The sequence below is a fragment of the Pongo pygmaeus genome, chromosome 6 (assembly GCF_028885625.2).
Source record: "Pongo pygmaeus isolate AG05252 chromosome 6, NHGRI_mPonPyg2-v2.0_pri, whole genome shotgun sequence".
NCBI lineage: Eukaryota > Metazoa > Chordata > Mammalia > Primates > Hominidae > Pongo > Pongo pygmaeus.
In genome coordinates, this window is record NC_072379.2 from 81,812,602 (window position 1) to 81,840,346 (window position 27,745).

Consider the following 27,745-nt stretch of genomic DNA (forward strand, 5'->3'; position numbering starts at 1 on the left):
GACAAAGACATTACAATAGAAAATTATAGATCAGTATTCACAAGGAACAATTATGGGAAAACCCTTAAGAAATTACTAGCAAATAAAGTCTAGCGATATGTTAAAAGACTAATACATGTTGACCAAACGATTTTATCTCAAAGTTGGATTACCATTAAAAAATATCAACCAGTATAATTCACATTATCAGAATAAAGGATAAAAATTATGTGACCATGTCAACAGATGCAGAAAAGAAGCATATGATAAAACTCAGCATCTACTCATGATAAAGCCCTTCCTAGCTAATACTGTAAGGCAAAAAAAAGAAAGAAAAAAGAAAAGAAACAGGAAAAAAGATAGGATTGGAAAAGAAGAATTAAACTTTTCATTATTTTCAGATGGCATAATTGTGTATGTGGTAACCAATTATATCTAAAAAATATCTATAAATAATAAGTATATTTAGCAAGGTTGCAAAATATAACATCAATATACAAAACTAAACTTAATTTCTACAAACTAGTAAAAAATTTTGTAAAAAAATTGAAAAATAATAGCAATAATATTTACAATAGCATAAAAAATTGGTTGTTATCTAGGAATAAATTGAAAAAAAAAATGTTTGCACAACCTATTGGTGAAGTCTAGTAAAGAAGACCCAGTAAATAGAAGTTATGTCCTATTCTTGGATGGCATTGCCCCAAATATACAGATCCAGTGAAATTCCAATCAAAATCCAAGCAGTATGTTTTTTTAAAAGAATTCCACAATCACTCTAAAATTCATGTGCAAACACAAAAGACCTAGAATAGTTAAAATAATCTTTCAAAATGAGTAACAAAGTTGGAGTACTTACACCACTTGATTTCAAGAATTAATATACAGCTATTGCAACCAAGACAGTGTGATATCATATAAGAATAGATAAATCAATTAGTGAAACAGAATAGAGGACCCATAAATATGCCTATACATATATGGTCAATTGTCTTTCTACCAAGAATGCTAATTTAATTTAATGAACAAAAAGAAAATAATCCTTCAGAAAATATTGCCAAAACAGCTGGTTATCCATATGTTTTAAAAAATAATGTTTACCACTACCTCATTCCATACACAAAAATTAATTTAAGAACCATCATCGACCTAAAGGTAAAAGCTAAAACAATAAAATGTCCAAAAGAAAACATAAGACAATATCTTTGTGACCTGTGGCAAAGATTTACTAGAAAGTATGATATAATACTAAGTATAAAACATAAAAATGGATACAATAGACCTCAACGAAATTTAAAATTTTTGCATATCAAAATATTATATTAAGGAAATGAAGTTCTAAAGCATATGCTGGGAAAAATGTTTGTAACAAACATATCTGGCAAAGGAATTATATCCAGAATACATAAATAACTCCTCTAAATTAATAATTTTTAAAAGCAGAATATATAAAGAAAACTCTTCTAAATTAATTTTTTAAAATATTATCTGATTAACAATAAAAAGAAATAATTTTAAAGTGGCCAAGATGTGGCCAAGATACTAGAAGGGATATTTTACAAAAAGAAGAAATAATATAATATTAAATGTGGCCAATAATCACATGAAAGGTGCTCAAAATCATTAGCCAGCAAGTATATGCAAACTAAAACCACAGCTAGATACCATTTCATACTCACCAAAATAGCCAAAATAAAAAGACCTACAATACCAAATATCAGAGAAGTTGTGGAGTCATTAAAATCCATATAGAGGCCTGGTGCGGTGGCTCACGCCTGTAATCCCAGCACTTTGGGAGGCTGAGGCAGGTGGATCACGAGGTCAGGAGATCCAGACCATCCTTGCTAACATGGTAAAACCCCGTCTCTACTAAAAATACAAAAAATTAGCCGGGCATGGTGGTATATGCCTGTAATCCCAGCTACTCAGGAGGCTGAGGCAGGAGAATCGCTTGAACCTGGGAGGCAGAGGTTGCAGTGAGCCGAGATCATGTTACTGCACTCCAGCTTGGGCGACAGAGCGAGACTCCGTCTCAAAAAAAAAAAAAAAAAAATCCATATAGAGCCTGTGGGCCACTATAAGGATTTTGACTTCTTTTATTGCAAGTGATGTGAAAGCCATTGGTATGCTTTGAATGGAGGAGTTAAATGTTCTAACAATATCACTCAAGTGGTTATATTGAGAAGTGACTGAAGGGGTCAAAGGTGGACACAGGGAGACCAGTTAGGAGGCTGCTGCCAGAATCATGACAGAGATGATGATGGCTTGGGTTAGATTGCTAATATGGATATAAACTTACTTCTGGCCATCTCTTCTTTCACACAAAGGAGATAACTGGGTGCTCAACTAACAGCTCTGCCCATTAAAAAGCCTTTCCCTTTTAACTGTCTTTCAAGGTTCATCCTGAATGTGGTATAAAGTAGCTAGCTGTAATCCATTTACAACCTGTACCCACAAACTGAACTAACCCATATGTAAACCAAACTCTAACCTTTTCCTCTTCTTTCAGCTGCTCACACAGAACTCACCTTCCCAACACATGGCCATGTATGCAAGCATGGAGGAGGTGTGCTGGTAAAATCCTGTTGGGTGACAATGGGCTTATGAGCTACTTGCTCATGCAGCTTACTTATGTTCAGAGCCTTCTGGTTCTGTACATCCCAATGCACAGTTTCTATCTTATAAGGGGTTTCTTTTAGGTCTATCCAACTTTATGAGTTGGTAGAGCTGACGAGGCTCAACTTATAATTGGTTATTTGGATGTGTAGTTAAGTTTATATCCCATGGCAAAGAACTTCATTTCTTTTTTTTTTTTTTATTTTTTTATTTTTTTTTCTTTTATTATTATTATTATTATTATAATTATACTTTAGGTTTTATGGTACATGTGCGCAATGTGCAGGTAAGTTACATATGTATACATGTGCCATGCTGGTGCGCTGCACCCACCAACTCGTCATCTAGCATTAGGTATATCTCCCAATGCTATCCCTCCCCCCTCCCCCCACCCCACAACAGTCCCCAGAGTGTGATGTTCCCCTTCCTGTGTCCATGTGTTCTCATTGTTCAATTCCCACCTATGAGTGAGAATATGCGGTGTTTGGTTTTTTGTTCTTGCGATAGTTTACTGAGAATGATGATTTCCAATTTCATCCATGTCCCTACAAAGGACGTGAACTCATCATTTTTTATGGCTGCATAGTATTCCATGGTGTATATGTGCCACATTTTCTTAATCCAGTCTATCATTGTTGGACATTTGGGTTGGTTCCAAGTCTTTGCTATTGTGAATAATGCCGCAATAAACCTAGGCATTACCATTCAGGACATAGGCATGGGCAAGGACTTCATGTCTAAAACACCAAAAGCAATGGCAACAAAAGCCAAAATTGACAAATGGGATCTAATTAAACTCAAGAGCTTCTGCACAGCAAAAGAAACTACCATCAGAGTGAACAGGCAACCTACAAAATGGGAGAAAATTTTCACAACCTACTCATCTGACAAAGGGCTAATATCCAGAATCTACAATGAACTCCAACAAATTTACAAGAAAAAAACAAACAACCCCATCAAAAAGTGGGCAAAGGACATGAACAGACACTTCTCAAAAGAAGACATTTATGCAGCCAAAAAGAACTTCATTTCTACCAGGATCCGCTAATATGCCATGTGCTGTTTTTGCTTCAGATGGCATGGCCTTCCTGTAGAATCCCATGGGCCACTACTATAATTTTCCAACTGGGACTTGCCAAAAATTCTATACCACATCTTTTCCCACCATTGACACCATTAATATCATAGCATCTGCTGATTTTATGGCCCATATAGCAGAGCTCCTAGCACTACAGTTTGACCTGCTGCAAAGTCCTTTCCCATTCTGAGCCTCACCCAAAGCTGTGCATGCCAATTAGTAGATGCACCAGAGCAGTATTCTTAGATATGGAATATGTTAATTTCAAAAACCATAGAGGCTTACCAGGTGCTGTGCTTCCTTCTTTGTGGTGGGGGCTCTAAGCTTCAGCAGTTTGTATTTTACTTTGGAGGAGATAGCCCAGCATGCTCTTAAAAATTGGGGAGATTCCAAAAAGCTCCACTGAAGTAGCAGGTCCTTAAATCTTCCTTGAATTTATTTCCCACCCTCTGGAGTGCATATATCTTACCAAGGCTTCTGGTACATTAGTTAATTCTTGCTTATTCTGCATAGTCTGTGTGATACCATTGATGTAATGGATCAGTGTAACATTCTGTGGATGCTCAAGCTGTCTAGGCATCTTTGGAGTATTAAGAGAGATTAGCATAGCCCTGAGGCAAAATTGTAAATTAAAATAGTTCTTTCTTATGAGTGTAAACTGTTTCTGATCTTCTTTTATAGGTGGAATGAAAAAGAATGCATTCATCCATTAATAGCCACATACCATGTACCAGAAGCCTTATTAATCTGTTCTAGGGATGACACCACATCTAGCATGACAGCTGTGATCAGTGATCTTACTTGGTTGAGCTTGCAGTATTCATCAGTTATTCTCCAAGATCCATTTAATTTATAAAGGGAGGCATACTGAGTTATTAAATAGATATATTGTAGGGAACACCACTCTATATCTTTTAGACCTTTAAGAGTGGCACCAATCTCTGCCATCCTCCTAGATCTACCCTGAGATGTAATATTTTGTATTTGCTATCTTGGCAGGGGAAGATGGGAATGTGGCAATTTCAGAGGTCTCCATTTGGCCCTCCCTTCTGTGAGAGCTCTTATCCCAGAGGCCAGGTACCTGATGTAAGTATATCAATTCTAATTGAACACTCAAGGATTGTAGGAATGAAGGAATGACCCACTGTGTTTGTACATAGACCCAATGAGCCCACTGAGACCTAGACTTTAGTAAACACTCCATTACATTAACTTGTTGCCGTAAGCCACCACTCCAATAACATTTCAATGTGAACCCACATAGTGCACCCAATAGTCTTCAAATGTTGATTTGTTTCTTTCTGCATTGTACATTCACCTGAATAAATGCCCATAGGTCCTTTTGGGGAAGGACTGGGGAGATCATCACAATAGATGTTTGCAGTGGTGTCCTCCCTCCTGGTGTCCTCCCTCCTAGCAACCTCCTAGCAATCTTCAGTCAATGGTTTCTGGATTGGAAAACTGGCTCAGGACTGGACAGTGAGCAGAGGTATGTGGCTTTTTATTGAGGTAACAGTCTTCAGTCTCCTGCTTCTCCATTCTTGCCTCTATGTTTTTTGTCATAGAAGTTAAGCAACACCTTTTTGGCTGCCTGTCTTCTTTGCCACTAGGAATGCCACGTTCTTTTAATTACTCCCACAACTTCCTATGGGTAAAGCCTTCTTGGCTGCTCTCTGATCTAGCTGGTCATTATGGCAGTTATGGCTTCCTGACTTCTGGTGGTTAACTGCCACCACCTAGCCACTATTACTCCGGGGTCTCATCATCCCCATGGATGTTAGCAAGCCCCACTCTGTGACTGCCTCTGCTACCATCAGCCCTGACCTACAAAGGAAAGCTACCGCTAAACATTCTAGAGATGCTAATGCCTCTCTCACCAGCTCATTGCAAATGGCTTTGAAGGATGTGTACTCTGGGTGTTCCTATGTAACATAACCTTTGAGTGTGTCTTCTGAACTTAAATAATATATCTATTCTAACATACCCATTTCCTTCAACCTCTTTATTCCTTCCTGTACTATCTACCAGGGCAACTCAGGCATTTTCAGTCTAGTGAATGTAGGCTACAGCTTTTTCAGACTTCAAAGAGTAATTCTATTCTTTAGGCTCCTTGCCAGAGTATAAAGTCATATAGCTCCCTCTTCCTTACCACACACACACACACACACACACACAACCCTCAAAGTCAATGAATTATTCCTTATCTAATCAACATTCTGGCTCCCTTGATCAAACACCTCAAAATCTAATCCCAGTGCTACTCCCCGGGCTCCTAATGGTACATGCTAATTTTTGCAATTCTTTTGAGGTATAGTTTCTTTGTTCTTTTATAAGGCCAAGGACATCCCTAGCCAGCTTAGGCGGGACAGCCATCAGACAGTGATGTTTGTCAGGCCTCAAGAAGGAGAGAGGGAAAGGGAGGAGAAGAAGGAAGGAAGAAGGAAGGAAGGAAAGAAGGAAGGAAGGAAGGGAGAGAGGGAGGGAGCGAGGAAGGGAGGAAGGGAGGAAGAGAAGAAAGTTGGCTAGTTTTAGACTGAAGTACAGTTCTGAGAAAGTTTTAGCAATGCTGACATAAGTCCTAGAGCCAAAGTTACTTCAAAGAAGTCTTATGTCTCCGAGATACAGGCCAGCCTTAGGATCTTTGCCATACTTAGTCTTGGCTGGCAAGAGCATGCAGAAAGCATGACCTTGGTCAAACTTGGTGATGGGTTTCAAAGCAAGGCATCATAACTGTCATTCAGCCATGTTCTCTGCAATAGGAAATCTGAAAGGCACATCTTTCTGGCTACCACATTTCATCTGGGACATCAGCTGGGGTGACTTAAATGGCTATGAACTGGCTGTGTATTTCTCTTATATCTACATGACCACTCCATGGTCAGCTTCTGTGAGGCCTGGAAGTCTCAGGGTAGTTTTGCTTCTTACACAGTAGCTCAGGGACCAAGATTGATTGTGCCAAGAAATCTAGGTGGAGGATATACGTCTTCTTATAACCTTGCCCTGGGCTGTGGACTGAATGTTTATGTTCATTCCCAAATTCATATGTTGAAGCCCAAATCTTCAATATGATGATTTTTGGAGGTGGGCCTTTGGGAGATAACTGGGTCATGAGGGTGGATCCCACATAAATGTGATTAGTGCCCTTATAAGTAATGACATGAAAGAGATCATCTCTCTCTCTTCACCATGTGAGGATTCCATGAGAAGACAGCCATCTGCAACCTAAGCAGATGGCCCTCACCAGATATCAGATCTGCCAGCATCTTGACCTTGGATTTCCCAGCTTTCAGAACTGTGAGAAATACAGTTCTATTGCTTAAGCCACTCAGTCTGAATACCATAGTATTCTGTTACAGCAGTCTGAATTAACTAAGACATAATGGAAACCATGTAGCATCACTTCCCAGTATTGTGTCAGTCACATAAGGTCAGCCCAGATTCAACAGGGGATGGCCTGAACAAGAATTGGGAACTGCCTTGGAGACCAGCTACCACAGTGGGATATATAAGAACACATGTTCTTGTAACATTTTATGTGCCTTCTGTAAGTGACTCAGGCCTTTATACTTTTCACATCATCACTCATTGAATCATTCAATTTGGTCTATTATAATAATGCATGCGTTTTGAATTTTTATTCTTAGGTACTTTACTGTATGTCTGTGAAACTTTTTTTCCCAGTACTTTTCATTCAAATGCTTTTAAACCTATTTCAGATACTCATCTGTTATCTATAAAATTTTTATTGTTTATAAAGGATTTCAATATCTAAATATTGTAGGCTACTTGGAGAAAAAGTATGACACTATTTTAAAAATAAAAGAAACCGTACAGTTGAAGGAATCCCTACCAACAAAGCCCCAATGGGAATTCCCTTCCTAAAAAGCCAAAAGCCTGTCTTCGAATGTTTTTCATGACTCAACCGCTATTTGTTTTCATTTTCCCTGGGCATAAAATGACCTTTTGAAAAAAAGTTTATTGAAGTTGTTTATAGACATATTTCCTAGTCCAATAGTAATAAACATAATTTTCTGGTGTAAATTGTTTTTAAAAAGAAATGTGTAGGACATTTGGTATTTGTTCATCTTAACCTACCTTTCTTACTCCAACAACTGTCTTTGGGCAAGGGTGGCTTTGGTAAATGTGAGAAGGAGGAGCTTTCCAAAAATACCACACACATTCCCTCATAAAAATAAAACTAGGAGTCTTGGTTTAAGTCCAGCCAGGTTGGCTGCTCAAATAAATTCATGATCAGTCTTTAACATGGCTGTAATGTATCTCTCCCACCTCTTGTCACAGCAGAATTCCAGTCAAGTTTTCCCCAAGCAAAGGATTTACTCACACTGGTGCAGACCTGGTTTGAAACATTTTATTGGCAACACTGATGTCATATTTAGGAACCATAGACTTTTGTCAGACTGTGTTAGCTTCAATGACAAGTATTAGTGGTCAATGATATTTGAAATATTGTTAAAGTACCCAGAAATAATAGGCTTTAAAATTCATTTTGTTCACTGCAACAAACCTCTAAAGATTTCATGTCTTCAGTGGAACTCGCATACTGTAATTGTTATTTGGAACTTAATGTAACCTCAACAGCAGCAGAGAGAATACAGTCCTCTCATTATGCACATGCTCTAGGATCGTTTATTTTAATGCTTTCAAATAAATACGTTCCATGCAGCACACTACAATAAATAAGGAGCAGCAATGTTCTTCTAGTAAATCCATTCATAATGTGAGTCACCATGTAAAACACCACATCGCAAGTCTTTGGCCCTGTACCATAACATGAGGCACACCACATCTGCACCCAATCATATCTGGCTTCATATGGATTTAATAGGACTATGCCAGGAGTGCATGTAAGCACAAATTTAACCAGAGGTTTCCAGCTATTAAATACAGCTACTAAGAAGTTAAAAGGCAGCAACTTAACCCATAACCCCCCTCCCTTCATTTTTGAGACAGAAATATAAAGATAGAAATGCTGTGGTGAATTTTGGGTCAGTGGAAAGCATGGTGGGACACATTTAGAATACTTGGAGCAAAGCTGGCACAATATGGCACCCAAAATGTCACAGCAATACTGATACTGAATGGACACCGAATACAAGAGACTTGACTGCAGATGCTGAGCTCTAGGACACAAAGGTGGTGGCTGCAGTGGGAGTGGCTCATTTCCACTAGGCAGATAACTCAACAGTGCCTTCCTCCTCGCTATCAGCTCTGTTAGCACGAATCTCCACAAGGGTCCTGGCAAATCGGGTCCATTCATCATTGTGGGGAACTGCAAGCTGCAAAGCAAATCAATGGAGAAATGATGAACAAGATATCTTTCATGTCCGAAAGCCTTGAAGCCTGAATGACTGTCCCTTTGCCCCCACACCCTCCAAAGCAGATGTTTCCTTTGGAATGTAAAGGAAATCAAACGTTCTTCTTTGGATCAAGCAGGGCCTGAGGTGTCGCTCTTAAACTAACAAGAGAACCATGTCACTCTTGGAAGCAAAAGCACTCACAGAATTTATAAAACTTTAAAAACCTATGCAAACTATACAATTACAGTAGCCACATTAAAGTGCTTTTAGTAATGAAATTTTTTCATAAGAAGACCAGACTTACAGTGAACACGCAAATAAAAACTGCATATAATGACCAAGATTTTCAAATAACTGTATATTTTATTCCTAGTCAATGGTATTAATCCTTTTTCTAAAGTGTTGCTGATGGGGCAGTATGAAGGGCAAAAGAATAGCTTATATATACAAAGAAATATTCCTCCTATGAAATAGTACTTGGGCCTTTCCAGTAAGATTTATATGATGATAACTATGAATAGTAGTAATAGTAGCTATTATTTACCAAGAGTTCTGTTCTAAGTACGTTACATGCATTAACTCATTCATCATAATAATCCTATTGTGCCTCATATTCCTATATTAGAGGCACAGAAAGATTAAATAATCTTACCAAGGTTGCATAGCAAGCAAATATAAGTGTCAATGGAATCTGGTTCCAGTACGAGCATCCTTAGCCAGTATGCTATACTGATTCATCAAAAAGGGGGATTTATAAAATTTTCAAAATATCTTCTGTGTACAATTCAGTGAGGAGGAAATTAATGCCTCCTCCAATGCAAACTGAATGTATGAATTTTTGTTAGTCGTTTTAAAGGATAATGATTTTTCCACATAGCATCCAAAAATAAATTGCTTAAAAATATAATGCAAGTATCTGTGATAGAAAAAAAAAATTGAGGATGAGAAACAGGATTTAGTAGAAGTCTGAATGCTTTTCATACAGAATAAAATTGATTTAGATTTTAGACGCATTTTCTTGGAATTTTACACTATAATATAGTGTAATTCACCTATAGGTACTAGTGCTACACTACACTATCCACATATTCCATAAACATTAAGAACACACAGGCATCTCAATTAACATATTTTTTAATGAAAAAAGAGGAAGCAAATAAACCTAAGCTTTGAGATTGCTTCTACAGCTGGAAAATTTCCCACCACACAGAGCCAAATTATTAGAACTTAAAATTTTTATTACAAGGATAATATTCTCAAATACTATCTGTCCAAGAAAACTTATTGGAAAGTGGCAACTTCATTGTGCAAAGTATATCCTTAAATTAGTGTTCTGGTATTAAGGCTAAATGTTTCAAGAATATAATTCTGGAAATGATATAGAGGCAAGGAAAGTAAGTTCTTTGACTTATTTTGCGAAGTACAGTACCAATAAGAATTCCTACTTAGTCACATGAATGAGTTTCTGAATGGTTAAATGCTACTATAGTTATTGAAATGAATCCAGATTTCTTTGTAGGCAATAACACAAGTTCACAATAGTCCTGAATGATGCTGATACTCTTTTGCTCAGTCTGTTTTCCCTACTTTGGACTCTTTTCCTATATTCCACGATTCTTCATTTTTCTCTTCAATTTTAGAAAATACTGCACCTGGAAAATGAGGCCCCCAAAATGTACAAGCTCACAAAAACCATAACCAACAAAGAGTTGGTATCACATTTATGTAAAAGAATAGGACCACTATTTCTTTTCCTTCTTCCAACCGCTGAGCAAGCCTTTCCAAAAATAACCATGAAACAAAAGCCCAAGAAGAGACAAAAGCCTAATCGTGATAACATATTTATAACTTTTTCCCATATAAAGTAAGAATCAAGCTAAAGCTAAAATGCCCCATAACTTCATGTAACTTTAAATATTGGAGAAAAAAATAAGTCTCAATACTACACAGTACCTTGCTCATAAAGAGCTGAGTTTGGTTCCCAAACATAAAGCTATATTATTAGTTACAATGGTACAAATTTAAGTTAATATGTGATGACCTAAGTAATATTTTATTGATAGCAATGTGTAGAAACTATATACTATAACAATAAAATAGGTAAATGTATTTACATAGTTTCATGTAGTAGTCATGGCAAGACTGTTCAGAAATGGCCCTAGTAAAGATTATAGAACATTAAGGTTTGAATAAATGTCTAGATACAGTTTAGAACAGAACTGAGTATCATTTACACTATATAAAACTGCACATCTCAAAAATTACATAACTAACTTCTCAAAAATGAGTTTTATCAAATTTAAATATTTCTGTTAAACACACAAAACATAAGCCAGCAAGTGAACTACATGTGACTTTCTTCATGGGGGCGGGAGTAATAGTGCTGTGATACTAACACATGCCCTTAGAAATATAGATTCACCCTCACAAAAGTGTCACAGTAATCTAACACGTCTTGTCCTCTTTTTGATCTGCTGGAGTTTCATTTAGATTGGCAAAATGTTTGAAGTTTGTTTTTTAGGGATATTTGTTTTGCCAAGTCTTTTCCTCTTTACGGTGTCATAATTTTCACAGAAATATTTATTTTCTTGGTTCACAAAAATTCTAGAGTAGAACATGATGAAAACACAATTCCTTCTAGAAACTTGAAATCAATTTATCTACCTCATCCTATTACACTTTTCATCCTGTTGACTGTAAAAATAACCCAAGGTGATTGTAATGCTAGATTTAGAAGGTGAATTGCAGACTGCCCCATTTTTAGAATTAAATATCACCATCAGGAAGTACTTTAAGCATAATCTTAGCTTGAATGTGTGTATTCACAGGCTGTTTCTACACCCAAAGTAATAGTTTTTGGCATTAGAATTACTTGTAGGTAAGACCAAACAGGTGTCCTAACAAACGAGGGCCACTCTTTTCACTTTGCTGTTTCCATGACTGTAAACAGCATCCATTTGGACAGAACTGCCCTTCCTACCCTTGGCAGTTCCTGGCTCTTCTCACCTGGTAGTCTCTGACCAGAAATGGCTAGAAAGGAGGCTCAAGAACATAAATGCGTTTATGATTTTCTCTAGGAGATTTTTTAATCCAACACTATCTTAATCATTAAATAGGAAAAATCTTTGTTCATGTTTCTTACAGAACAGACTGCTCTCATGTCCTACCTTGCATATAAATTTATTCAATACTCATTCAATCAGCATTGATTGAGTACCAATTATATGTCAGGCACTGTGTTTGAATTAAAGATACAGTAGTGAATTATTTTGGAATATGATGAGTATGAAATACAGACAAAAATTAATTATGTTTTTCGTAGGTCAAACTGTGTGAATACTGGCATTAAAAAAACTTCACTGACATTAAAAAATGAATAGCCTAAAATTTACCTTCCTTCAGTGACAACTGTAACATTTCCTGATATCTGTTGTGCGTCAAGCAAGTAACAGGGAGGCAAATGGCATGTTAATAACATTGCTTCAGCATCTCTTCAAGTTTCTATTAAGGCATAAAGGCTAAATCTAGAGCATCACTATGGATTTTTTTTCTCTGAGAATAATAGCTTAGAATAATTTCCAAACAATTTACATTTGTGATAGGAAAAAAGATCATAAGTTATTTTGACCAATTAAAAATATATCGTTAAATTAAGGGAACACCAATAAAAAAAAAAACTTCAAAAATTTCCCAGCATTGTTCTAAGTCAAAGTGGATCTGGAAACATTTTCTGCCTCCAGATTCATCTCTGATGAAGTCTGCATCATAGGTTAGGGATGACTCAGATATTCCAACTGCTTCATCGACTGAGTTCACCAACAGCCAGTCCATCTCCTGATTCAATGACTGTTTTCTAATTTTTTTGCTAAACATATAAAGCATTTTCATGCCAAAAGCACTTGAGGCTCAGATTCCTGAGATAATAAAATCCTAACTCTAAGAGAGATCACCTTTTATAGATATGATACAATCCTATTTTTACAGCCAATGAAACTAAGGGCAAAGGTGGTTACTGAGGTAGCAATTTGGACATGAGAAAGAGGTAAAATGAACCTCAGATTTGGACAGGAGACTCAAGTCCTGTTCTCATCTTGGCTGCTGGCAATGGTCAGGCACTTACTCTCTCATTGCCTCAATTGCAAAATAAGGATGATGATATCTGACCCATTCACCAACAGAGATGTGGAGAGCATGAGAAAGGTAATCAAAGTAAAGAAAGTACTATGAGTTCATCATGGACTGTCATGCATTCTTTTTCTTTAAATTGTCAGTCAAATTGAACAGGCTCCCCAAAATGATACGTTTCGTGGCATGCATACCAATTTTACAGTATTTTTCTGTTTTTTAAAAAAATTTCTTTAGGAATTAATTCTGATTGTTATGTGAGGATGTTAAGAAGCATGGTGTAGACCTTCTTTAACAGGCAGGAGAGGACAGTATAGGGAGCTAAATGATTTGCTAAAGACCACATAACTTTCACCTGTTAGTGTGGGGCAATCAAGACTCACCCCTTTGAGAAATGCCAGCATTCCATGACAGAAGGGCAGGCAGGTAATGTGTTTTGAATTACCTGCTCAAAGATTCTAAAGATTGTTTTAAATCTTCTAAGATTCTTGGAAGACAAAAGGTCTACAACCAAAAGCAAAAGTACAAAAGTTGTGGAAAAATTCATGAAAATGTATCATTTTAGCCTCCCAGAGCCCCACCATCCAGGCTATCCCACTACTTCTCGGACCATGTCAGGGATCTGTCCCCTCCTCTCTGCCTGAGTGGACTGGAGGTTGCCTCTGAACCCGGTCCCAACTCATCCCTGAAAAACTTATCAGTCTAACCCTTGCTTGCCTTGCCCAGGTGTCCTGTATACCTAAAGAGAGGCACAGATTGTGGAGTAATAACATTTGAGAACGGAGCCAGGGTTGACTTTTTTTTCCGCTTCACCAGCCAGATCCTGGTTTCTTTCCCAGATTTGCCATTAACTTGCTGTGTGTCTTTAGGGAATGTATGGTTTTAACACTTCTGATCTTTACTTCCTCATTTGTGTGAAATAAATTGTAAGATCCATCTTCTAGGACTGAATATTAAATAAAACAAAAAAATGTAATAAGCTTAACACAGTGCTTGCACATTATAAACCCTGAATGCATGATGTTGTTTTTCCTTCTTAATGTTTATTCCTTTCTTCCAATTTTTTTATTTTCTTGCTTCCTTGCCTCTTCTCTTTCTTCTTTTCACCTATTTAGAGCTGTACTTTTTTTAGAAGTATACCTTATATTTTATCACATTTTATGTCTGAAATACTCACACAAATAATTTCCTAAGTAGTCAGGCTTTTAATAATAGCTAACTTTCATTAACGGGGGACAGGGAAAGAGTTCTTTCAAATCACAAGAAAAATTCTTTCAGAGTTGCTACTTTCCATTGTTTGTTTAAACATCAAGTTTAAAATATAACTATTTATTGTAACTATACACATCCACACACATATGTAGACATGCACATACATATTTTTTATTTTTCACATGTGACTAATACATCCTAATCCAGCTATTTCCTTGTGGCACTTTCCACAGTGGGATTCTTCATTTTTACCTAAAGTTGTAAGGATTTGTAACTGCTGTACATGCTGTTAAAAAAATCAAATGACTTTTTATAACCGGGGTTAAACATGCGAATATCATTCATGTGTTCCTTTTTGTAATCACATGGCTAATAACTATTTTGAATAGTTCTCAGTCAAACCTTCCTCATTTTTTAGTAATTGCAGCTATAATAATTTTAAATAGCTGCATTATCTGCAGTAACTTTCACCATCCCAGTGCAATATTTTTCACGTAAAAATATCTGTCTCAGGTATTGCTTACTTTAGTTTTCTTTTTTTTAAATCTTAGATAATTAAGATGTTAGAAAAGCACTCTGGTTTCAGTTGGTTTCTCAGATACATGAAGTATGGCCAACACGTTAAGTGAGTAGGACTCTAGGTTTCAAGATAAATATTCCATGGATGTGTGGCTCATCAGCCTCTTTGTAATTTTTCAATTAGATGAAGTAATTTTTAAAAGCGTGTGAGACTATCATGTTAACCATTGATTTCCAAGAGATACATGACAATTCATCTCTGTATTAATCTAAAAATTAAAGTTTTCTGTTAAAAACATATCTTAAAGATTTCGTTTCACTTTAATACACATTATTTTTTAATGCATTTACAGAAAATGTAGAAATGTACATCGGTTTCCACAGAACGACTGCCAACCCCCTCTAAGCTCTAAAAGCCTTTTAAAAAGGACAATTATTAATGGCACCCAAATTCAGGAGATTGTTGACTTACTGGTATACAAATACACGTCTGTGTTCAGAGGAAGCCTATATTTTTTAGGACAATTCCCTTTACCACACACACAGATGGGAGCAAAGTGGGAGGTAATATGCAATGAAACAGTCACTGAACGACCAAGCATACCCGCTTCACATAAATACAGCCCCACTGTATTTAACTCCCGGGAGAGTCTAGCATCGCAGCTAACAATGGATGAAACCACGGACCAGAATTCCAAGCCAGAATGCAATATACAGAGGGTGTAAATATACTACAGTGTTCTACCACAAAAAGATATATGGTATGTAACTTATTTAGAGCAGTTTCAAAGAAGTCGACAAAGTAGGAGTTACATTAGTCTCTGTACAGCACAGTCTGCTATTACCAGTCAATAGGTAAAAATTTCTGTAAAATTTAGCAACATTCTTACCAATGGTGGTCAGATGGTATTTGATTATTTTTTAATTTCTTTTCATCTGGAAATCCCATCTAAGGGAACCCTCATCCACCCATGAAGCTTCAGACCTCTCTGCCAAAGGTCTCTTCCCTCGTTTCTTTAAAGGAGTGGTTTATTTTTACCGCATTTTTTTTTTTTTAGAGTAACACTTTTTAAAAAATCCATTACCACCTAATTAAGGAAAGAAATAAAAGTAGGACATAAAAGTCAAAGTAAATAGTAACAAATATGGGTCTCTATCAATTTCAATAAGCCAGCGAATATAGAAGGAAATATATATCCTTCTCCTTAAACACTATCTTAAGAAAGTAACATGTAAAATATTTTTCATGTTAAAATTTTGCATTATAGGAAGCATGACAACATTCTGAAGGTTTTACCTGTGGAAGAAAAACAACAACAACAACAACAAATAGCCGAAGAAAGAGTTAATTCACGAAGACCTGAAGATGAATAGTCTTGTTCACATTTGTATTAAAATCTTATCGTCCTTCTTTCCTCAGAAATCTTTTAGCCTTATTTTTTTCCCTAATATTTGGAACAATCTATTTCTCCGCCCAAAAGATGGAGAAAATGCTAAAAACGCTGGTTGATGGGCAATAATGAAAAATAAACTTTCTAAACATGAATAACTTGTTTTTCCATAACACAAAAGATCAAGAAAATGGTAGGAAAAAGCAAAAGCGTGTGCTACACAAGCTCATCTGTCATATTAGCTACTAAACACATATCCCTTCTTTTCTTGATATTATTAACTATAGGTTTTCTAATAAATTCTTAGCAACTGCTGCATCTAAGCAGTTTTGACAAAAAGAAGGCTTATTGCTAAACACCTTAAAAACATTTACCAAGGTAATAAAAGAAATGTCATTCCCTCCTACTGAATGTTTGGGCATAAAAGAGGTATTTTTATAACACAGTTCATGATTTACCATATCTATAGTGTCCAAAAAAAGCACAATGAAAAGGAAGCATTTTTCCAGTGGTTTGACAACTGTTTGAATCAACTGTTATGCTTTTATTACACTAGTGGCCAACTGCTCACTTTTAAAAGCACAGGAGGGGAGGGAAACTGGGAAAGAGATTGGGGGGAAGGATAAGCACTCTTTTCTAAAGATATTTTCTAAATATCCTTTGCCGTGCAACTACAGTTAAGTAATTTTTTTCCTGTGCATCAATCCGTAGCCAACTTGGAGGCTCCATCCTGAATGCTCTAAACAATTAAGTTTTCCCTTAATTTTTCCTCAAATTTTCACATGTGAATCATTCATTCACCCATCAAATATTTATTGTGTGCCTATTTTGTGCCAGGCACTTTGCTAGACTGGGTTATTGCATTTTAATAGACAATCGTCAAATAACCACTTTGTGTACAATTCTGTGGATGTGGTCTTCCAAAGGTTAAAAAAAAAATCTGAGGAAAGTGATAATCAAGGGAGGGCTGACAATCTGAATTTTTTTTTAATTCACAAGGGTAACTGGTTTTTTTTTTTTTTAAATCACACTAGAAGGTGTTCATTTTCTTATTTATTTATTCACTTTAAAAATATTAGTTTATGTTCACTTTCTATCTAAGGGACCTTGATGCTGAGACCAATGCAAATAAAAAATTTAATCTGAATTGAGAAACTATTGGTTGGCTATTAGGAGAAAGAGCTTAGAAATGGGCCACTGTTTTATCTACTAGGTTAAAAGTACGAAATTGCTTTTACAATGTTAGCAGTTTGGATATTTCTTAAATGATAAGTAACTCATGCTTTAAAATTTAGAAGATGTTCTGATAGCTGACATTCTCAAAAATTCATGTAAGCTTTCCTTGAAAGTGAAATATAATGATTCATTCACTTCCTCACTTTTCAAGTCCAACCTACGTGGTGTATAAATATTTACACAGGAAACATGCATAAGCAGATATTTGATTATGTATTATATTTTAAAGATGCCAACAGTAGCACACATACACATGTAAGAAACAACTCCATTCTATACAGGCCTGGGTTAATCTCGATTCACAGATGATTGGAGAGACTTCACATTTAGCTTTTAAAGCTGTGATTTGAGGCTACTGCTCTAAGCAGCAATTTTTGAAGATAAAATTTAGCAATTTTGAAATTATAGAACTAAACACAATTTTGTCAGCCATAAAAAAATTAACACTATAATTAACAACTGCTTCATAATCCAAACTGCCATTGAAGATGACAGTTTGAAACCACAGAAGAATCATGAAGATGATTAATTATACAAACTGGTTCTTCTTTCAGAAGGTTTATATTCATAGATCATTTATCACCAAAATGAGAATATATGAACTTCATTGAATTTTGCAAATTACTATACACACATTAACTTGCTGTTTATAATATTAGATATTAGGGCTTTCTTTTCATTGAGTCAACTACTCCATAATACACAAAGTCATAAGTATTTCTTATCAATTCAGAAAAAACATTTGCTTGAGAAAATATTAATCCTATAAGTCCATTTTCATATACTAATGCTACCTGAATAAGCATACTATTTATATAATAATTAGTTTAATCATGGTCTTTTACATATATAATTATCAAAGTGAAAGCCACAGCTATTACACGTACTATAAGATGAATACTTACAACATTAATTGGAATTAATTGTGCCTTTTCTTTTTTAAATTAAGCACTTTTCCCAGAAGAAATAAAGTTAATACTAAAATTACAATCATAGATTTTACCCAAAATATTTAATTTCAAATACATATAATTTGTTATGACAAATGAATTAATATATTATTTCAAAGTGGCTTATTTTATATAATTATATTTATTAGCATCCCAAATCTGCCCATGCAAATATATCTTTGTGCCCCTTGACTTAATAGCACAGCATTGTGGCTGTAACACTAAAAATTCAAGTAAAAACTGAAAAATCCAGTTGAAAAGCTTGATGCTTTGTTCTTACGCCATCATCTGCTATCTAGATGTTACCGACAGAACCAGGTATTTGGATTTTCACATTTTGTCTGGATGTTTGGCATCACTGGAAGAATTTACACCTAAGTCTTTTCTTTTTCATGGAGAGAAAATCAAAGGAAGTATTTGGTATCAGCTAAAGAAAATAATATTGTTTATCCACCTAAGAATAAGCCAGTACTTGCAAAGGTCTTCAAGAATCTAGGAAATTAACGGCCACACTCATTTAATGAGAAACACCAGTGTTTCAGATGATCATACCTGGATCCTGCTAAGCTGAGACCAACTCTGCTCTTCTGGAAGTTGCAAAAACCCAGCCATGCAATCAGGTTTGCCTTGCTCAGGGGACAAAGGCCTTCATAAAGCACAGTTATTAAAACTGGCTGATTGCAAATGCAGTTCTTTTTATTAAGGGACTCTTGTTTGAATTAACCTCCCAAATCTAAGTTTAACTTTTCAATTTTGTGTTTTGTATGCCCACTTCCTCAAGGAGGAGAATTATTTATATTCAAGGCACAGGCTGCTTATGGAGAATTGATGTAAGCCCTGTATTACTGGAAAACATGAAGGAGTTCCACAAAGTAAACAATTATTGCCTAAGTGTGATCCCCTTAAAAATCATCATTGTATTGTATTTATTTTGTGTTACTCAAACCCTTTTTAGCTCCCAGTACTTCCAGTTTATCAGATGCCACTACATCAAACTGCTGTAGAAAGCATAAAAAAAATCCCGTTGAATCTCTTTTATTCTTATTCTTGCTGGCTATGAAACTATTTGAGGCACTTATTAACAGTTCTTACATGTAACACCTTGACCATCATTCTAAAATATATTGTGTAGGCCATTTTTCCTGTTGGGGTTACAAATAAACTTTTCTCTCCTGATTTTTCATTTTGGCTTTAAAATATATTCAAATGGACATTTAAAATCATGTTTTACTTTTTTGGCAGTGTGACATTTGATCTCTCATGTTAACCCACATCTTTCTTTTCCAAGAATTTTTCAAAGCCCATATATCCAATGTCAAATGTATTATACTTATTGAAATTTGTAATGAAATGAATACTATTCTTTTGGCCCCCAAATAGTCATATCAAACAAGCTATTTGAAATGCTATCAAAGTTCAGAGTTCAAATTTAAAGATTCATGCATATTTTCTTAGGTAACTAGTGAATAGGATATCAAATCAATAAAGCTAGGATAAGATTTGTCCATCTCTGAAACCATGGTTTTTAAGTTGCCATTTTATTCTTCAAATCCTACTTTGAGCTGAAAATGATTCTGTAATTTTATCATTTGACTACTGTAAAATATAATCAGGGATTTGAAACCTGTGTGAATTTATCACAACTGAAAACAAAATCTTCCCTGGAAGAGGTTAATGGAAAAAGAAATAATAGGAGGTGGAAGATAAACTGCTTCTTTCAAAACTGGAGCTCCAAACAGCATTCTAACTAATTCAGATAAGCAGCAAACATAGTTGTTAGGGGATATTTATGACAGCTGCATCTGTGTGACAGCACTGAAGCCTTAACAATGGCGGCAGGCTTTCTATAAAACACATCTGCAAGAAAGACAGGTAGATAGGCTGGCTATCAATCATCAGGACACGTGAATAATTCTATACATACTGGCCTATGTGCTGTTGAAGTCAGCTCTATATACATAGAAAAGCTTGCTCTTCAGTAACGGAGACATGGCAATGAGTAGTTTTTATTTTTAATTCTTTAAAATGTGTGAAATTTTACACAAATTCTTGAAAAAAATCCAACAATAGCTCTGTTTTCAGGTATATTAACAGTTAATTTTTGACTTATTATCCTACCCATGCTTCATTTAATTGAATGGAATCCTTCCTGTAATCCAAAACAAACAGATTGCAAGCCATAGTTTGGAGATTTCTCAAAACTTATTCAGAAGCTAGGCTCATTTTTAATTTTGAATCTCAGAAAATTTAAATGCTGCATGCAACCACTGTCTGTGTAAGTAACTTTTGAAGGCACAAATAGAATAAAAATTACAGCCAAATAATAAAAAGGGGTCTTCTCTGTCTTTTGTCAGATTCAGATTCGCATAACTTCCATTTATGCTAATGGGAGTTCAGCACCTGCTCTGCAAAGAAAATAGACCCCTATCTGTGAAAATAAATGTGTACAGTGTATTTTCCAGATATAATGCTGAAATCAAACAACCAAAAATGTGTGCTATATAAACACAGCATCATGTGACCTACCTGAAAACATTGCTGTTTTATATTTTACCCCTTGAGTCATAGGCTGTGGGATATTACTCATGTCTTTGTCATTTAAATGTAACAAAAAGAAAAAAAAAAGGGAGATGGACAAACTCAGTCTGGTGATTTCAGTGAGCTCATACACAATCCTATGTTTACCCCTTCAGAAGTTCATAATAAATTGCATCACTAAATCTGGATTCAAGCCACTGCTCTCTGCTATCATCTTAAAAGTCATAGAGGATAATTGTACATAATAAGAGAAAGGCATGGTCGTAGGGGCACTGGGCTGGGGCTCCCTGCAGCAGCTGCAGCCTCAGCTGGGACAGGAGATGAGGCAGATGACTGTCAGTGACTGGTGACACCAGAGTCCCTTTCTGCAATGCCCTAATCAGGGAGTGCCAGGGCTCACAGGAAGGCAAGACTACCTGGGCTTGAATGGAGATGTTTCCATCAGTGCTCACAGCAGTCTCTCTTTAGGAAGTTCTCAACAATGGTGTGGACAGAGAAAGCCTGTCCCGCTCCGCTCCAACTGGGGTAGGCATCTCAGAGATCTTTCCCCAAATTATATTATTAATATATTTTCAGGTAAAACTATGATGTGATCAAAAGAGGGTTGTGGGAGGTGAATTGGGATCTCCAGTACGGCTTTAGCTCTATATGTACCTTGATGTTTATAATGTAGAGTCATGGCCCTTCTCATTAAACATTTTTAAGTAGTTTTAAGAAATAGGCAATGAGGCAGGGTGCAGTGGCTCAAATCTGTAATCTCAGTACTTTGGGAGGCCGAGGTGGGTGGATCACCTGAGGTCAGGAGTTTGAGAGCAGCCTGGCCAACATGGCGAAATCCTGTCTCTACTAAAAATACAAAAATTTGTTGGGTGTTGTGGCATGCACCTGTAATCCCAGATACTCGGGAGGCTGAGGCAGGAGAATTGCTTGAACCCGGGAGGCAGAAGTGCACCATTGCACTCCAGCCTGGGCAAGAGCAAAACTCTGTCTCAAAAAAAAAAAGAAAAGAAAAGAAAAAAAGAGAAACAGGTAATGAGAAGATTGTAGTGTGTCCATCCATTTAACTACATTTCTAGAGATTTCTCTTTCTTCCTAATGATCTAGGTTAAGGCCCATTTTTTTTTTTTTTTTTTTTTTTTTTTTTTTTTTTTTACACTCTAGTTGACAGGACCGGCTAATTTGCAGGGTTCAGTGAAAAATGAAAATGTGGCGTTCCTTCCTGACAAATTTTTAACAATTTTAAGACAACGACCCAAGCTCAGGGCTCCCCTAAGCACGGTGCCCTATGCAGTTGCACAGGTCCTATACTCTTCAAGACAGCCTCACTTGTGGAACAAGGTCTTGGCAAAAGCTAGCCTATAGGCCCATCTTTTCTCCCCAGCCTAAAAGAAATCTCCTCAAATCAACACTGGGAGAATGAATGTGAGATGTCTTCCCACAGACATCTATTCAACATACTGAGGAAAATGGACCAACACTGTGTGCTCTAAAAAACCTACCATCTACTTTTTAATACAGATTGTATTACAAAGCTTATTAGAGCATTTTGTCTTCTTTCTAGAGGGTTCTACAAAGCAAGGTTTTCTATCTGAAGGCCTGCATGACCGTGGTTACAAGTTTCGTTTTAATAGGGACCAGGGAACCAATTTTGAATATTGGTAGTGGTGGCAGAGCCTACTGGCAATTTAGTCTTCAATGCCTTATTTGTTTCTTCTTAAATAGCTCTCTGCTCAACCACCCTTCCTGCAGTCAGTCATGCACCAGCGTTAGATTGGACCTCTAATTCCAAATGTGCCACCCTGCCATGAAGCATTCCATCTGGCCTTCCGCAGTTTAGGTGATTTGGAAGGCTGAGAAGGCACTTGTCTAGAGGGTGCACTTCTCTTTAAGCACAGTTATGTTCTGTCAGTTCTGGGCTGGTGAACGATCCTATAGTAATCACAATAATGGCAGCATTTGCCCTTAAGGGATCTACCTCTTTCAGAAGTGGGCTGCAGCTAAGCCTCAGATGTAGGGAAGTCATTTTTCCTTTTAGTACATGGTGCCTCTACAGACTAGGTCTTCAGCGATTTAGAATAAAGCTTAGTGGTGACAAAGAGAAACACAAAAGTTCCCCTTCTACCCAAATAAATATAATTTATAAAAATACTTAGAAAAAAACCACAGTTAAGGCAATTATTTTGTTAAGTCTGAGTTTTTCTGAGCTATAGATTGCTTTGTATATGATCAAACAATACCTAAAGAATTGTTCAAGTGTATAAGCTTATCCTGATTTTCGGTCATTCAGAAAAGGGCTAGAGATTGTAATATTACCTACTCTCAATAAAATAGTATATCCTCTTTTTCTTGGTAGTGAATTTGTAGGGATAAACAGCCCTACAAATTGTTTGGCCTATTATATGTCACAGAGATTTTTCTATAGCCTGTCTAGACTCCAGACAATAGGCGAGACTGGCCTATAGTTGCAGACATTTCTATAGTCTGTAATATCACTTAGAAAAGTAAGGGCAATAACATAAAAATGAAAACCAGCCTGACCTGCCAGTACAATAGTAGAAATATGAGTATAACAACACTTTACAATTTAGAAATGATGATAGCATCCTAGAAAGAAATTTTAGCAGCCACATATCAGCCAAAGTAACTTTTGTAAAATCATATTTACTCACAAAATATGTCATATTCAAGTAATTCTGTCCAAAAGCTATAAAATCACTTTTATTGCAGAAAATTCTGTATATATGTCATATTGTGTTTCCTTATTGCATAGAGACAGTGTGTATGAATGTATGTGTGTGCATATATATAGTGTGTATATATATAATATTTAAGTCAAAATAAAGACTTTTCAAAAGGCCTTTTAAAATATAAAACAGATTGTTAAACTATTCTGTTTTTCAGTCCTTTTAGAATACAACAAAGAGGGATAAAATAATATTGCATACAATCTTAAGTGAGTTAAGGGACATTATGTGTATGCGAAGGAGGTAGAGCAAAGAGTTTTTAAATTTTATCTATTTTCTGCCATTGTATCTCTGAGCATGTCTTCATGTCTATTTCTCTCCCACAATTACACTTGTTATAAACAAAGGAAAGGAAAAGGAAGAAAGGAAGAAAAGAAAGAGAGAAAAGCCTTTTTTTTTTTTTACATTCTCCTTTGCTCTTTTTTATTTTTTAGGAAGTGACCAATAAAGAATTCTGTTTTTGTTATTGTTGTTTAGTTTTACTTTGATGAGGGCCATGAGAAAGATACATTAAACATAAAGAATACTCATTTAAGAAAAAATACTGCTGTAACACTACTGGTGGTATTTCCGACTCAGAGGGTATTCTCTTTCCCAAAGACTCCAAACTATATCAATAGTCACCAGACCATTTGCATCTTCACCATTGGGGCCAATATTAACAGAGTGTTTGTCACTGTTGGAACTCAGCTTGTGGTATCAGGAGTAGTCAAGGGGGTGTTAAATGAAATAGATAACATGCAGTAAAAGCAAGAGTTTTTTTTTTTTTTTACTTAGAATTATGCATCCAGAAGAGAAAACTCCCATTTCTAAAGTCATTCAGTTTTTGTCCCTGGCTGAATTTTAAAAAACACCATCTAGCTTGTTTCAACATAATCAACTATACCAAATAGCAGTATATAATATGTCATCAAAAGTTCCATTGTAGAACAAACCATTTAGGATTGCCAAATTTATAGAATGCTGATTGATGAAACCATAAAGAACCCTTCTCAGTGTGATCAGCTAAACCCATCCACCAGGCACTCACAGAGTACTTTCTAGGTCTAGGATGCTATGCATACAAATGTGGTATATTTTCCCCCTGGAATGCAATGTTAGATTCATATTATGCCCAAATAGCATTACATAACACTCTTATTTTGTTTTGCTTGAAAGTTCAATATTTTCTTTTTCTTTAAGGAAAAAGTTCTTTATCTCACCAGAAATGAAGGTTTTGGTCAACACTTTCTCATACAGTAAAAATAAACAGACAATCTTAAGTACAATTGATTGATAATGTAACATCAAATTAAGATCATATACAAATTCAAGGAGATTTGTCTGAAATGAAAGATGTAGTTTTTTTTTCCTTTTTTACGTGCCATGATGTTCAGGAATACTTTGTGTATCATGTAATAAAACATACTAGAAAGGTGTATATCTCTTATGATAAATTTGAATACCACCAAGTGGCACAAAATTCTAATTAATCACATTCTCAATTGGCTACACTTTAATGAAAGAAAAATAGTATATGTGTTATTGAACATACCAACCAAAACTTAACTTTTCAATTTTAGCATGATATATTTGGCAAACTTTTCTTTTCTTTTCTTTTCTTTTTTTTCTTTTTTTTTTTTTTGAGATAGAGTCTCTCTGCCACCCAGGTTGGAGTGCAGTGGTGCAATCTTGGCTCACTGCAACCTCTGCCTCCTAGATTCAAGTGGTTCTCCTGCCTCAGCCTCCTGAGTAGCTGGGATTACAGGTGCCTGCCACCACACCCAGCTAATTTTTGTATTTTTAGTAGAGACGGGATTTCACTACGTTGGCCAGCCTGGTCTCGAACTCCTGACCTCGTGATCCACCTGCCACGACCTCCCAAAATGCTGGGATTACAGGCGTGAGCCATCGCACCCGGCCTCTAAACTTTTCATTCTCATGAAATTAGCGGGAAGTGCCACGCTCCATCACAGGATGATGGGACATTCTACAGGACTCTAAAAGGAGCTTAGATCGTTAACTTAAGTGTTCTGTGCATGGAGACAGAAGATCAAATTAGGCCCTAAGGAAGTCTCGCCAAACTAGCATTGAAGTCAATGGAAATTTGCAAGCACATTAGAGAGGGTCCTTGTGGCCTACAAGGTCTTGCCAATAATTTCACTAGGTTTCTAAAGTAGATACACAAGTCAAAACAGTAACAACAACACAAATACACACGTACCTCTCCAACATCATAGACCCAAATACGGCCTTCCGAGTCCCCAACAGCAACTTCTTTGCCAGCTTGGGCCCAACGAACACGGTTTAGGGCGGATGCCCCCTCAATGGCCACACTTGCTGTTGGAACCTGCCAAAGGGTTTACAACAGAATAAAAGAATCTCTGAATATGAATTTAAATACACAAATTTACAATAATACGTTTAACTGGATGAGTCACCAACTGCCTTCATGTGCATGAAGTAATATACATCCCTTGTGCCGGGGGGAAAAAGGGCTCATTGTTCTTAAATCATATGCTCCACTGAATTAAGGGGTAGAGAGAAGAGACAGTTTAACAAAAAAGAAAAGGAGGGAGAGTCTTTTTACATAGTCACTGGGCAGTAAGTGGCATGAATATTTCTTTGGATTATGACAAGTGTACATCCAACAAAAAATACAGGAGCTAAATGGGATCCTTCCCCATAGGGTCATAGTTTATGGACAGATGGAGAGAGAGAGATCTCAGATCTCAGGATTTACCAAGATTAAGGATATTAAAAAGGCAGAAAGCGGGTGTATGGTGAAATAAAAGTCATATTAATGTGAGTCTTCAAGGAAAAAGTAAACACATGTATTGATCCCTCAAAACCTCATCAGGGAGGAGATGATCAGAAGAAGAAAGGAAAACATAAAGGTAAAAAAAAATTTTCAAAAAACTCAAATTCTCTCTCTCTCTCTTTCTCTCTTTTGTTAAATCTGTCTTCCTCCCTCTGGCAGTACCGAAGTGTAATAAGCGATCCACAACTTTGGCACTGTCTCCAGGGTGACATCGTGATAGAATACAGCCACCCACTCATAGAAAATGCCTTATATCTCCCTTAAAAAACACTTCAAATCTAAAAGCATTGATAACAATAATAATAATTAAAGTGAACTGGAGGTGCTGCAATGGAACCTGTAGTATTTGTTCCAAGAACCTCAGTATTTGGAAAGACTTTTTAGTGTGTCTACCTCTCTCCCATTATCAGTTGTGTAAAAGCTTGTCTTCAAGGTTAGAAGTTTATAGTTGACATAAAGCTCAGATCTCTTGAGCCTTTTACAAGAATGTTGAATAGGAAATGACAACATGCCATTAAGAAAGGAAAAGGTAAATATTAAAACAAAAAGAAAAAATATGGTGAAAAGGGGGTCACTAGGATCATCTCATGCCACTGTTTAAGACCTGTGTCTAATAAACATGTCGCATTAGAATGGAAACACAACATGTACTGTGGCTTAGCACCACCGGCATTTTGTTATTCAGGGAATTGAAACCATCTGTTTATATGAAATTATTGACCCAATACGTATCTTTAAAATAGCAATAAAAACTCCATCATATATAAGAATCTATGTTTAAACTTAATCTTGAAATCAATAAAAATTCTTTCACCCGCCTAAATCACTGTATGTCAATTGTGAGCAAAAACAAAACAAAACAAAACAAAACAAAAAACCAAAAGTCCCCGGCTCGTTTATTTTTTAAAAATACACAATTTCTATAATAAAAGTACCTGCTGTGCAAGCTAGAGTCTGAATTTTTAACCAAATCTTTCAAAGGCTGAAACAATGTGAATTTAGATGGATCATAATTCTGTCAATACACTTTATTATTACTGTGCTGCCCAGAAAACAAATCTGTGATTCAACTATAGACTCTTCAAAGTTAATGTTTAATACCATAATTTAGAAGGTTCATACAGGATTCTTGCTTAATTCTATTACCTAATTCCATGAACAATCTGATATTGAATAGAATTAGGTAATCTATGAACAATCTTAAAAATAGAATAAAATGTTTAATCTTAATACAAATAT

At 36.1% G+C, this 27,745-nt stretch overlaps 1 protein-coding gene across 2 annotated transcripts in view; it reads right to left on the reverse strand.

Annotated features, from left to right (window-relative positions):
- Positions 1-8,026: 8,026 nt before the first annotated feature.
- Positions 8,027-27,745, reverse strand: part of DYNC1I1 (dynein cytoplasmic 1 intermediate chain 1) — a 316,684-nt gene continuing 296,965 nt past the window's right edge. For both annotated transcript variants that reach the window (XM_054496029.2, XM_054496027.2), the window contains 2 exons: positions 25,910-26,035; positions 8,027-8,970 (listed from right to left, as the gene is read on the reverse strand). In XM_054496029.2, coding sequence (XP_054352004.1) covers positions 8,860-8,970; positions 25,910-26,035 — 237 coding nt within the window. In that variant the 3' untranslated portion in view covers positions 8,027-8,859. The remainder of the gene's footprint in view (positions 8,971-25,909; positions 26,036-27,745) is intronic.